The sequence below is a fragment of the Theropithecus gelada genome, chromosome 8, assembly GCF_003255815.1.
Source record: "Theropithecus gelada isolate Dixy chromosome 8, Tgel_1.0, whole genome shotgun sequence".
NCBI lineage: Eukaryota > Metazoa > Chordata > Mammalia > Primates > Cercopithecidae > Theropithecus > Theropithecus gelada.
In genome coordinates this window covers 38683315-38697912 of record NC_037676.1, presented here as the reverse complement: position 1 = coordinate 38697912, position 14598 = coordinate 38683315, and the positions used below count along the sequence as shown (strand labels likewise).

At 37.3% G+C, this 14598-nt stretch overlaps 1 protein-coding gene across 1 annotated transcript in view; it reads left to right on the top strand.

Moving 5' to 3' along the window:
• The window catches only part of ADAM2 (ADAM metallopeptidase domain 2), a 114336-nt gene that overhangs the window by 87755 nt on the left and 11983 nt on the right, over window positions 1-14598 (top strand). Inside the window, exons 15-18 of the mRNA XM_025394445.1 lie at window positions 2400-2505; window positions 7377-7560; window positions 13833-13910; window positions 14114-14252. Of these exons, the coding sequence (XP_025250230.1) occupies window positions 2400-2505; window positions 7377-7560; window positions 13833-13910; window positions 14114-14252 (507 nt within the window). The remainder of the gene's footprint in view (window positions 1-2399; window positions 2506-7376; window positions 7561-13832; window positions 13911-14113; window positions 14253-14598) is intronic.

Sequence of the window (14598 nt, the reverse complement as noted above, 5' to 3'; positions counted from 1 at the left end):
CTGTTTGCCTGGGTATCAGCAGCAGAGGCTGCAGAAGATAGAATATTTCTGAACAGCGAGTGTACCTGTCTGATTCTTGCTTTGGACGCTTCCTCTCAGGGGTGTACTCCACCCTGTGAGGTGTGGGGTGTCAGACTGCCCCTAGTGGGGGATGTCTCCCAGTTAGGCTACTCAGGGGTCAGGGACCCACTTGAGCAGGGAGTCTGTCCCTTCTCAGATCTCAACCTCCGTGTTGGGAGATCCACTGCTCTCATCAAAGCTGTCAGACAGAGTCGTTTGCGTCTGCAGAGGTTTCTGCTGCTTTTTCGTTGTTGTTGTTGTTGTTGTTGTTGTTGTGTAGCTGTGCGCTGTCCCCAGAGGTGGAGTCTACAGAGACAGGCAGGTTTCCTTGAGCTGCTGTGAGCTCCACCCAGTTGGAGCTTCCCAGCAGCTTTGTTTACCTACTTAAGCCTCAGCAATGGCGGGCGCCCCTCCCCCAGCCTCGCTGCTGCCTTGCCGGTAGATCACAGACTGCTGTGCTAGCAATGAGGGAGGCTCCGTGGGCGTGGGACCCTCCCGGCCAGGTGTGGGATATGATCTCCTGGTGTGCCTGTTTGCTTAAAGCGCAATATTGGGGTGGGAGTTACCCGATTTTCCAGGTGTTGTGTGTCTCAGTTCCCCTGGCTAGGTAAAGTGATTCCCTTCCCCCTTGCGCTTCCCAGGTGAGGCGATGCCTCGCCCTGCTTCAGCTCTCGGTGGTCGGGCTGCAGCAGCTGACCAGCACCGATTGTCTGGCACTCCCCAGTGAGATGAACCCAGTACCTCAGTTGAAAATGCAGAAATCACCGGTCTTCTGTGTGGCTTGCGCTGGGAGTTGGAGACTGGAGCTGTTCCTATTCGGCCATCTTGCTCCGCCCCCTCTTTTTTTTTTTTTTGAGATGGAGTCTCGCTCTGTTTGCCCAGGCTGGAGTGCAAGGGCACAATCTTGGCTCACTGCCAGAATTCTTTGGATATGTAATTCTGCACTCTCTCTTCCTCTCTGTAGGTAGATAGATATAGATATGCAGATATGTTATTGTATATAGAATTTTGAATGTATATCTATGCAAATAATTGGCAGATGAGATTGTAGGGCTGGCTAGGCAAGCATGAAATCTGTAGGGCAAGACAATCAAAAGGGCAGAATAGAAATTTTAAGCATAAATTGAAGTTGGCAGGCAGAATTTTTTTCTTTTTCAGGGAAGCCTGCTCTAAAGGTCTTCCAACTATTAACAATTAAATCAGGCCCATCCAGATTATCTAGGATAATATTTCCTAAATAAAATAAACTTATTGTAGACTTCATTACACCTACAAAATACCTACAGAGCAATGCCTAGATTAGTGTTTAATTGAGTAATTTGGGACTATAGCCTAGTCAAGTTGACACATAAAATGTATCATCACACTGTCTTTCAGTAGTTTCTCTTGGATACCTAAAATTCATTTTGATCTGTAGATTTTGGCTTTATTTCTTTGTTTTGGCCTATTTTTTGTCTACCAATAATGGTTTGCTACCCTAGCCAAGGTTAAAATTTTGACCTCTTACCCATAACCAGCTTTGCAAATGATCTCTGGGACAAAATGAACTGTTACTTTTCAGTTCACTACAGCATCTGTGGGTTGCTGCTGAGATCTGAGTCTGTCCACTCTGTTAGTGAGACTTCACTCAGCCTCCCGAGTAGCTGGGACTACAGGTGCCCGCCACCACGCCCGGCTAATTTTTTTTTTGTAGTTTTGGTAGAGATGGGGTTTCACCGTGTTAGCCAGGCTGGTCTCGATCTCCTGACCTTGTGATCCACCCGCCTCGGCTTCCCAAAGTGCTGGAATTACAGGCGTAAGCCACTGTGCCTGGCCATGTAGGTTGGATCTTATGATAATTAAAATTATACAGATTGTGCATGTGGATTTGATGATGGGGGGGCGAATGAATCAATTGTGACTCCAATATATTTCTGGTCTGAGGAAATTATGGTGTAAAACATAAGATAATTGGTTAGTGGTTTGACTTGAAAAGACATTCATGCTAAAACTGATAATGGATAAATAAGTCAATATGGGAAAAAAGTTTCCTACCTGCTAATAGATATGATATGCATTTATAGACTTAATATGATTAGAGGCTAAACTGAATACAGTGGTTAACTCTGGAGTATGTCTAGGATATGTCTTTGGACAGCATACCAGAGTCCTTTCAATTTTTAAACATTTCATTGAAGTGATTTTGTGTGATCTTAAATCTAGTTTTTATTTTGATTGTTATAGTATGATCTTATTTTGTACAATGAATATGTTAAACCATTTCAGAATTTTAAGTGTATTTGTTATTTTTTTAAATTAATATAACTTTGATATGACTAACCACACCTTTTTATTTTCAGAAGCACAGTTTGGTCCTACAGAATGTTATTCTTACCTTAATTCAAAGACTGATGTATCTGGAAACTGTGGTATAGGTGATTCAGGATACATACAGTGTGAAGCTGAGTATGTTTTCAGAAATCTGTCTTAGACCTTCTATTTATCACCTTATATTTGAAAATAACATCAAACAATTAAGTTTATATGTAAGCAAAATATCCCCTGAACATAAAGTAAAACCATGTTTATTCAAATTATAAATATCATAGACACATTGCTCCTCTCCTGTACCCAAATTATCCCTTGTACTTTTCCACAAAGTGTTTAATTTTCATACAGGTACATTAATTACCCATCAGTAATCATTTTTATTATACATGCTATTACTTTAATTTTCCTTTTTTTTCTTTGAGACGGAGTCTCACTCTGTTGCCTAGGCTGGAGTGCAGTGACGCTATTACTTTAATTTTTACAAAGCATGACAATCCTCCTAGTAACGAAGTTAAAATACATGAATTAAGAAGCAAAGCATGTTTTTCTTTTTTCTTTTCTTTTTCTTTTTCTTTTTGTTTTTTTTAAGGAGTCTCACTCTGTCGCTCAGGCTGGAGTGCAGTGGCGCGATCTCGGCTCACTGCAAGCTCCGCCTCCCGGGTTCACGCCATTCTCCTGCCTCAGCCTCCCGAGTAGCTGGGACTACAGTCTCCCGCCACAACACCCGGCTAATTTCTATGTATTTTCAGTAGAGACGAGGTTTCACCGTGTTAGCCAGGATGGTCTGGATCTCCTGACCTCGTGATCCACCTGCCTCGGCCTCCCAAAGTGCTGGGATTACAGGCGTGAGCCAGCGCGGCCGGCCAGAGCGTGGTTTTTAAGAATATGTGCTCTACAGCCAGACATTTTGGTTTTAAATCCTAACTCCACTCTTTACCTATTCGTGTGACCTCAGGCACGTATTTCAGTTATTTTTTATATGTAAAATATGAATATTAATAACATCACCAGTTTGGTGCCAGTGGTGACTGATACGTAGTATGTACTATATGAGTGCTAACTATTATCTGTTACTATTATTTTGTAAATTAGAACTAGAAGACCGGGCGGAGTGGCTCACCTGTAATCCCAGCACTTTGGGAAGCTGAGGCCGGTGGATCACCTGAGGTCAGGAGTTAAGAGACGAGCCTGGCCAACATGGTGAAACCCCATCTCTACTAAAAATACAAAAATTAGCCGGGCATGATGGCGGGTGCCTCTAATCCCAGTTACTCAGGAGGCTAAGGCAGGAGAATCACTTGAATCTGGGAGGCAGAGGTTGCAGTGAGCCGAGATTGCGCCACTGCACTCCGGTCTGGGCGACAGAGCGAGACTCCACCTCAAAAATAAAAAAATAAATAAATAAATTAGAACTAGAATGTTACTGATACCCATTCCTTTGTTGTAAAATTTTATGTTGATAGTATTTCAAAAGTAAAGAAAAACTTCTGTAACAAATTTCTAGTTTTCATGAATAGTGCAAGGAATTCCCATATACCCTTTGCCTAGGTTTACAGGTTGTTTACATTGTTGCTACTGCTTTACCCTTCTGTTGTTCTAACTTTTCTCTCCTCTCCTCTCTTCATAATTACGTTTCTGAACCGTTTGAGTGTAAGATGAAAACTGTGCTTGTTTATTCCTCAATATATCAGTGTGTTTGTCTTGAAAATAAATACATGTTCTTACATAACTTATTATAGCTATCAAACATGGTTCATATTGAAATTTCATTCATTGTTCTGAGTAATTTTAGGCTATTTTCCTTGTTCAGGAACAAACCCAGTGTCAGATATTTATATTTACTCATAATGTATTTTTAGAGTTCTTTCATTTGGAACGTTTTTGTTTTTATTTGTTTATTTTTATTAGTTTTTTAAAAATACTATCAGTTAAGTAATTTGAAGAATTTTCCCACAATTTAGGTTTCTTTGAAATTTTTCATAATTATATGTAAGTTATACATTTTGGCATGTTTGTCACTGAAGTGATGTTGTTGTACCCTGGATTTTTTTAAAGGTATGTGCCATTTTCTTTCAGTATTGGACATTTTAGTTTAAATGTTTTGATAAAGTCATTATTCTCTAAATCTTTCAACTGTGAAATTACTGTTTTCTTTTTGAGTTTAACATGTAATTTTGGAGGAGTTGTATTGAGACCCTGGGTGCATTCTGTTTCTCCTCAAACTTTAACTAGTTTTAAAATCCATTGGTGATTTTCTAACTGTATTATTGACTTTGCCCTTATTAGCTAGAAATGTACTGTAGGAAGAAGTAGACACTTCTATACTTTTATTTATTTACTTATCTATATATTTATGTGTATCAGTTTAGACACAGTAATTGTTATTTTATTTAATAGGATAGAATACATTACTATCGTTATTTATTTTGATACTTTCTCAAATTATCTTAATTTTGACTATTGGAAATCCCTTTGAGTTGGTTAATGTGTCCTTTTCAAAAGTCTGTATGACTTTTTAATAACTTCCAAATTTTTCCAGCATGTGAAAGATGTTATAGGCTGCATTGCACTTCTTCTACCTCTGTTCTGGATTCAGCTATTTATCCAAGGAGCCTTGATTCCTTTTCTTAGAAGACGGTATTTGAAAATAAATACCTAAGCACCAGTAGTCTGCACGTCTACTGTTTCTCATTACCTCTCAGCCTTCTCAGTCAACAGAGCTAGAACATGCATTTCATATATGCACATACATGTAGCACATATTCATTTATTTAAATCTCTGAATTTAAGACATGAACTTAGTAATAATTCAAATTCTAATTAAGTACCATAAAGTACATCTTAGTATACAAGTTGCTTCCTCATATACTCACGTTCCAAATGTACAGAAATTTGCTTTGTAACTGCTAAAGTATATACTTACTAAAGGAAAACGTCTAGCTATTCTGACTACATTTTCCTTTGCATCATTGATCCTTTTTATATTAGCTGCGTTAAAGGGCTTCTCTGCTGAATGCAATGTCTGGGTAGTATTGGTATTGATATCTAGTCATTTATTTGCCCTCTATGTTATATTTCACTTTTTCTTTGTATGTTTAGCATATTTTTAACTTTGTATCATATAATATGACTATTATATAATAGAAATTGCATTCACTTCTGCTTTTCTGAAGGCTAGAATTTTGTAATGGAAGGGATTTAACATAGCTGGACTCAAACTATAAACCAAACCTGTCTCTGCGCAGGAACTGAAAACATTGTTCATTTCTTTATGTCTCCAGGAGATGCTTTTTATGTGCTCCCTGGATTCTTCACCACACATGCTTAATTAGTTCAGTAGTCATCCAGGTTTCAGGCTGAATATAAATCGGAAATTTATATTCAGATTTTACTTCTCAGTCTAAGTTTCCAGTCAACTAACTGATATTAGGCCTGTATTTTAGATATGTCCTTGGATCATTCAAGCTAAGAATCTTCAACCTTGGATGTGCTTTCATAAATTATTAAACAAAGCCACATCTACAGAATATCTGGTGCTGCAGTTCCCATTCTTAAAGCTCAGTTATATAGTCCTTCTCTTTCTGGTTACATTCCAGTGCCTTCAAAGTGTAAGCGTGTGTGTTTTAGATTACACTTCTACCTTACTACAATGCCTTCCAGCCAAAGACCACCAAGAAGGCAGCTGAAGTTGAACAAGTTGGGTTTTTTTTACATGTTGGGTGGTGAGAATGCACATTATGAGATATTGTGGAGCATGCCAGTTCTAGAGATTTGGACTTGAGTTAGGTGATTTTTAGGAAGGTTTCAGGAAATAGACATTTGCTGTAAATTAGATGTTTTAAAGTAGAGATATTAATAATTGTATGATTGTGTATCTTAATCTTATATATGAAGAGGGAAGACTAAAGTGAAGCTAAAGCTGTAATTGCTAAAGAAGCAGTAGTCACACATGTTAGTTGAATGTCCAGTAAATTTGTGGCTTGGACAATGTTTGTTTCTCATCTGTGTTCAGACATGATCTATGAAGTGAACTTGCTTATTTTCTTAATCTTTCATGGTCGCAGAATGGCTTTGCCTAAGGTTGATGTTCTATGAAATTACTTAATGTTTAACAGGTGTGTGCATGCACTATGAGTGTAGAACAACTTTTATCAACTCCAAGTCCTTGCTCGATGATGCCTGACCACTTCAGGGGCTGGTTTGCCCATTTTCGTTGTCTTCTTTTGACCAAAGGGAGAAAAGTTCAGACCATAGAAAACTGCTCGAAGACATCTAGATTTTCATCACTGCTGAGATTTTGCTGATTAGGAGGCTATTTAGATAACATATGTCGTCTATCTCAACATATGTAGTTGATCTAGGGTTAGTCACTCTGCCTCCATGGTTTCCTGAATCTTCTGATGTAGCAATGGTCATGTGGTAGCATTTAAGATTCCAAACAGGATGCAAGGGCCAAATAAAAATCTTATGGTTTGTAGCATGTACTATAGGCAAATGCTCACATTAATCTGTAGGACATACTACCTTATGTGATATATATAGTGATAACCCTGTAGTATTAATCAGTGATTATTTTTGTTAATTAATGTGAGTGACCTTGAAATCTTCATTTTTAAAATCACTCAAAAGGTGAAAAGATGTTAAATTCATTTGAACTTGGGTTTGATTTTGTTTCAGTTTCAAAGGAAAGTGAAGGAATCACAAAAAAACTTGTCAGGCTAACTAGGGAATATTAGGTTGGTGCAAAAACGATTGTGGCTTTTGCCATTAAAACTGTGGCAAAAACCACTATTAGTTTTGCACCAACTTCAGTTCATAATTACTAAAATGTTCAGTTATTATTGGCAATTTAGGTAAGGCCCTTTTTTTGTGTGTGTTTTAAAATGAATTGCATATATTCTCTTGCAAACCTTGAATACTTTATTTAAATCTATCTATTTTAGAAATTATATTACTGTACTTCTCTAAATTAAAATTAATAATTTTTATTTATGGATAAATTATAGCAATCTGCAGTGCGGAAAATTAATATGTAAATATGCAGGTGAATTTTTATTACAAATTCCAAGAGCCACTATTATTTATGCCAACATAAGTGGACATCTCTGTGTTGCTGTGGAATTTGCCAGTGATCATGAAGACAGCCACAAGATGTGGATAAAAGATGGAACTTCTTGTGGTTCAAATAAGGTAGGTAGTCTTTTATTTCCAAATAATTTCCTAATATTTTAGACTTTGTCCTTTTTTGAGACGAATGTCACTCTCGCCCTGGCTAGAATACAGTGGTGTGATCTCTGCTCAGTGCCTCCTAGGTTCAAGTGATTCTCCTGCCTCAGCCTCTTGAGTAGCTGGGATTACAGGAGGTACCACCATGCCCGGCTAATTTTTATATTTTTAGTAGAGATGGGGTTTTGCCATGTTGGCCACACCGATCTCAGACTCATGACCTCAGGTGATCCATTCAGCTCAGCCTCCTAAAGTGCTGGGATTACAGGCATGAGCCACAGCACCTGGCCTAGACTCTGTTCTTAAATGATACCTAATTAGTATTTTTTCTCAGAATTTAAGTGTATATTCAATACAGAAAATCAGGAAAAAAACAAACTTTAAAAGAATAAAATATTTGCAATCATGCATAGATGACATTGCTATGACTATTTCATTGGTTATTTAGTACTTTTTTCATTGAAATGTGTGTATTACCTGAATTGAGAACTGCATTGTTCATTTACTGTATTTTATTAAATTATCTCATATTACACAGAGAATACATCTAATGTCATAAATTATCTTTTGGTATAATTATTTTAAAATAGCCATTAAAATAATATATGCCCATTTTACTGATGAAAATAATAAACTCACAGAATAAAGAAAAAATCAATCAAAGTCACATATCTGAGATGTAATGACTTTTTATTTTTAGGAACCTTCCATCAATTTTTCATAGACATGCACACACACATGGAGTTGTAGAATATTTATCTATCTACATATCTATCTTTCTTACTTTGCATTCAATATGGTAGCTATGCATATATATCAATAGTTTTTGCCTTCTGAGATTTTTTTATTATACGAAATATGAACTACTTACATACAAACACATATATACATAAGGAGGTGCAAGCTCAAATTAGTGTCATGTTTAAATTCTAAAGCCTCTCTGGCTTAATAAGTAACAGAATACAGTAAGCCACCTAGTGAAGAAAGGAGGGAAAGGAAAACTATACTAACTATACTAATATTCATTTAGAAAATTAGAAAGTAAGAGTGTATACAAATAAAAAAATTGTCATTCCAAATTCTCGCACAAAATGTAAGTCATTTAAAAAATTGTGCAACACATTTGCTTTCATTAAATTTAGTTTGAAAACTTCTTACCAAATTAATGCTCAAGACTATCTTACATTTTAAATTCTCCATTGTTTCTAAACAGGTTAAAATATGTTATGTGAAGTAGGAATTGCACAGGAAATGGGAACCACCAAGAGTGGCTTAAATAGTTGGTAGTTATTTTTTTCCCATAATACAAAGTAATTTTGGAGTTTGTCCATCCAGTGCAGTTACTGGGTGCCATTATGTCATCAATGATCCAGACTCAGTCCAGTTTTTAGCTATAGATCTTGTTTGTGACCCTCTTTCATATTGCCTTCAAAATGGTTGATTGGAACTCCGGTTATATCCGCAGTTAGTGAATGGGATGAAGAGTGTATGACAGGCAATACCCTGCCACAGTGTTCATGACAAAAGTGATGTCTCATCAAGTAGCCATTTAGGAACACTAGGATGAGGATGGGATGAGTTGGAAAAATAATACATTTTAAATCAACCATGTATTTGAGAAACTAAAAAACCACACACAGGCCTAGGAAAGATGCATGCTCAGAAAGGATCTGGGATGGCCCTAAGCTTTATATTCAGGTCGACCCCAAAGTTCAGATAATACTAAAGAAATTAGTAAAGAACTTCTACAGAACAGAGCCATTCTACAAACTTGGGCAAGGTGGCAGCTTGTTTAATTGCCCTATTTTCATGCTATTTCTTGTCTAAATACCTTGTTTTTCTTTGTGTGTGTGTGTGTGTGGTGTGTGTGTGTGTGTGTTTTACTGTTTTATAGGTCCTGTGAAATTCTTGCTTTAAGGAGGTGGTGGATTTACTATTCCGGTGGATTTACTATTACTTGCACCCTCTAAAGCTATGGGCTGAGCTGTACCTTGGACCCTTTTAGCCATAGCTAGAGTAGCTGGGATGCAGGGTGCCAAGTCCTGAGGCGGTATAGAGCAGGGGGACCCTGGGCCCTGCCGAGGAAACCATTTTTCCCTCCTAAGTCTCTGTGTCTGTGATGGGAAGGGCTACCATGAAAGTCTCTGATACGCCTTGGAGACGTTTTCCCCACTGTCTTGATGACTAACATTTGACTCCTCATTACTTATGCAAATTTCTGCAGCAGACTCTAATTTTTCCCCAGAACAAGGGTTCTTTTTTTCTATTGCATCATCAGGCTGCAAAGTTTTCCAACTTTTATGCTTTGCTTCTTCTTGAATGCTTTGCTGCTTAGAAATTTCTTCTGCCAGATTGCCTAAATCATCTCTCTCAATTACAAAGTTACACAGATTTCTGGGGCAGGGGCAAAATACTGCCAATCTCCTTGCTAAAACATAACAAGAGTCACCTTTTCTCCAGTTTCCAACAAGTTCCTCATTTCCATCTGAGACTACCTCAGCCTGGACTTCATTGTTCATATCACTAAGCGCATTTTGGTCAAAGTCATTCAACAAGTCTCTAGGAAGTTCCAAACTTTCCCACTTTTTCCCATCTTATTCTTAGCCCTCCAAATGATTTCAATCTCTGGCTGTTACCCAGTTCCAAAATTGCTTCCACATTTTGGGTATCTTTATAGTAGCACCCCATTCCTGGTACCAATTTCACTGTATTAGTCTGTTCTCATGCTGTTAATCAAGACATGCCTGAAACTGGGTAATTTATAAAGAAAACAAGATTTAATGGGCTCACAGCTCCACATGACTGGGGAGGTCTCACAATCATGGCAGAAGGGAGGAACAAAGGCATATCTCACATGGAGGCAGGCAAGAGAGTGTGTGCAGGGGAACTGCCCTTTGTAAAACCGTCAGATCTCATGAGACTTATTCACTGTCAGGAGACCAGCATGGGAAAAACCTGCCACCATAATACCTCCCACCAGGTCCCTCCCATGACACTGTGGGTATTATTGTGGGAGCTACAATTATGTCTCCACCATAATCTCTTGCCCCAGGTGTCTGCAAATGTTACTCTCCCTGCAGCTTTCCCTAGCAGTCTATACTGCTTCTTTCCATCTGAGATTTGAGTTAGGCAAATCAAAAACCAGTCCTTAAGGCAGCTACCAGACAAGTTAGAAGATTGCCAATAAGATCTGTGCTGCATCCTTCAGTTTGAGGGAAGGGATTGAGAATTTAGCTGCTGCCTCATTCAGACAAAAATGCCATAAAATTTTCTACCATTTTGACTGTGACAATGTGTTCTTCAGTATTTTACTGGTTGCTACAGACCTTTGATTGTTGCCGGAGCTCCTATAATGTTATTTCAGCCTGATTTTGTTTTGTTTCCTATATCACCATTTTTCTGCTGTACCTCCCCAGACTATTTATTGAAAGTTTGATATAACCTGCTTGGAATTCTGCCACTGTTGTAGGTTGCAAATGATCATTTAAATCCAAAATGCTTGGTCATTTGTGGCCACTGGAGGAGTGCTGCCTTCAGTTTTAGTTGCTTTTGCGGAATCACATTGTTTCACATTTTCTGAACCTAAAAATAATTTTTATCTCTGGCACAATTATGCCTTTAAAAAAAGAGTATGAGCCTGGCCAACATGGTGAAACTCCATCTCTCCTGAAAATACAAAAATTAACTGGGCGTGGTGACACAAACCTGTAATCGCAGTTACTTGAGAGGCTGAGGCATGAGAATTGCTTGAACCCAGGAAGCATAGGCTGCGGTGAGCTGAGACCATGCCACTGCACTCCAGCCTGGGCAACAGACTGAGACCGACCCCAGCTCAAAAAAAAAAAAAAGATAGTATATACAGATTTTATTTCACTTAGTATTTTAGTCCCTCGATAACAAGAGGGTTTCTGTAGGAACCTATTCTGCCTAATGACAATAAAAGAGGCTGCATTATGAGTCTTATCTCAAAACAAAAATAAATCTGTTTTAGAGAGTTTGTTGAAGAATAAAAAAGAATTGTATTTTTTATCTAATATTACTATTGCTATATGGTTATAAATATTTTTAATTTTTTTTAGCTAGCTAATTTGGATGCTATTTTTCCCTAGCGAAACTTCCTGCATGATGGAACTGAAGTTAAGCACTCTGCCACAGGCATGTTAAAGCAAAAACAAACAAACAAACAAAAACCAAACAGACAAAAACAAAAAACCACAACAACACTTCATTGCACAAAAAGGGTACCAGTAATACCAACAACCCTTCCTCAACTTTTGTTTCTCTAGACAATTAATATATTTAATGGTTCTGAGAATTAGGTTTACTTTTTTCTGGACAATAGCTCTGCAAATTATATATCTAACTTTTCTATTTAAATTGTAGTTAGGTGTGAAGGAAGCATGCTAACAGAATAGATTTATAACTACAGTAGCACTAATCTGTATACAGTATCCAGAGCTAGTACTTTTTATGCTAGTACCACAGCCATCCAAGACAACCTGGCCATCTATTCATCATTAGTCCATTTCCCTGTAAATCTTTTTTTTTTTTTTTTTTTTTTTTGGCACGGAGTCTGGCTCTGCGGCCCAGGCTGGAGTGCAGTGGTCGGATCTCAGCTCACTGCAAGCTCCGCCCCCAAGGTTCACGCCATTCTCCTGCCTCAGCCTCCCAAGTAGCTGGGACTACAGGCGCCCGCTACCTCGCCCAGCTAGTTTTTTAAATTTTTTTTTTAGTAGAGACGGGGTTTCACCGTGTTAGCCAGGATGGTCTCGATCTCCTGACCTCGTGATCCACCCGTCTCGGCCTCCCAAAGTGCTGAGATTACAGGCTTGAGCCACCGCGCCCGGCCTCCCTGTAAATCTTAAACAGAGGTATGCATTGCCATAACTCTCCAACACAAAAATGTATTTTTTCATACTCAATAATATTGGGCAAAAACTATGTGAACAGATTAACTCTCTGACTTTAAAAGTTAATGTGTTATGATCCTATATTATAAGAGAAAAAATCTCCCAAAATATTGCCAATATTCTTTAGCAAACTTTTAAAATAAAAAATATTTCCAATTACATGTTCTTGGGCTTACCATGAGTCGCTTTGGGTGTTTGTATGAGTTCATCAAACATTTTTTGTTCTTTTGAAACATAGTATTATTTGATATAGGTCGAAAGTGATCTCTGAAAACAATTACTAAACCTTTGTCTTGATGCTTAACTTTCCTTATCTCACTTGATTTAACTACCAGCAAGAGAATCAAACAAGTCAGAATCCTTGGTGTCATTCATCCATCTCTTTTTACTACGTATATTACTCCAGCTCAGCTGGTTTAAACTTTCTATCTCAAATACATCTACTGGTTTCTATCCTCATTGCCACTCAGTTTCACTGTATGGTTATCATTTTTGTGGACCACAGCAATGACATTCTAACTTTGTATCTTCAGGCTATTGCCCTTTCCATTCTCTTTTCCAAAACCTACTTTTATCAGCTTTCCCTCCTCCAATGTGTAAATACAGCAAATTGCTGTATTTGGCCAACTTGCTCATGAAGAATATAAGATTCTACACAATCATGCCATTAAATATCTCCTCTCATATAATATCAAGTGTTTTGTTTGTTTCTCTCTCTTTGTTATGATATGAACAAGATGAGATTCGTGTTGTTCACTGATGCCTTCTTGGGGCCAGGTACATTTGTAGGACTCAAATATGTATTTAATGAATGACTGAACGGTCACACTGCCCTTTAGATTTCTCAAAGATTCAATATACTCTTCCAAGGCAGAATCATTTTAAATATTATTTCTTTTTTATAATACTCTGTCTTTTACTTCTATACCAATTAATTCTGATCTATCATCAGGGCTCAATGAGAAGGTTTTACTGTTCTCAAATATTTGACACATTTTCTGTATTTTACGCTTTCATAAATCAATGTTTTCATTACAGCACTTATTACATGCTTATTTGTGTTTTACTCATTTCATATTTGTACCTGCTATCCCAATCTAAGCAGGGAAGAAGCTATTATTGTTTTGTTTACTCCTAGGTAATCAGTGTCTCATCTAGTGCTGGAAAGATAGTAGCTCAATACATTAACTATTCATTGTTAGTATTCTAATTCTTGTTGCTAAGAATTATTAGTCCATGGTAATATGGTATGGTATGGAATGCTTTTAATTAAATGGCAACTCTAGATGGCATGTCAATTAACTTATTTTTGCTCATCCTTTTTAGGTTTGCAAGAATCAAAGATGTGTGAGTTCTTCATACTTGGGTTATGATTGTACTACAGACAAATGCAATCATAGAGGCGTAAGTAGCATACTATGAGGTGAAAATAGAAATCATTGAGTCTAATTTTAGAAAACTAAATGCATTGCTACACACACACACTCACCACACACAACATATAGGAAAATTGGCGTTATCTGACATACATATTATTTTATAATTCTACTTGAACACATATAAATCTAGTTGCTTATCTTATAAGGTGATATTTCTCCTTCTTTTAGGTATGCAATAACAAAAAGCACTGTCACTGTAGTGCTTCATATTTACCTCCAGATTGCTCAGTTCAATCAGATACATCGCCTGGTGGGAGTATTGACAGTGGCAATTTTCCACTTGTAGCTGTACCAGCCAGGCTCCCTGGTAAGTATTAATAATAAATCGAAAATATAATTAAAACATAATTTGAATTTATTAAATTTAATAACATAATATTTTGTCTACCAATTTATATCTAGACTATGTTTGGACATTAAACTGCATACGAATATGTATGTTTTACTTCCACTTCCAGAGAGTAATATATTACAACATATGTAGCATGTGTTATAAATATGATATATCAGTCAGAACCCAGGCGTAAAGATAGAAATCACTTTAGTCTTTCAAACAGAAAGAATGCAATGTAAGGCATCTGGTAATTGCATAGATGAGATGATAATCAGAGAAAGGTGAGGCAACCCAGAAAATGACTACCACTTTTTAGGGT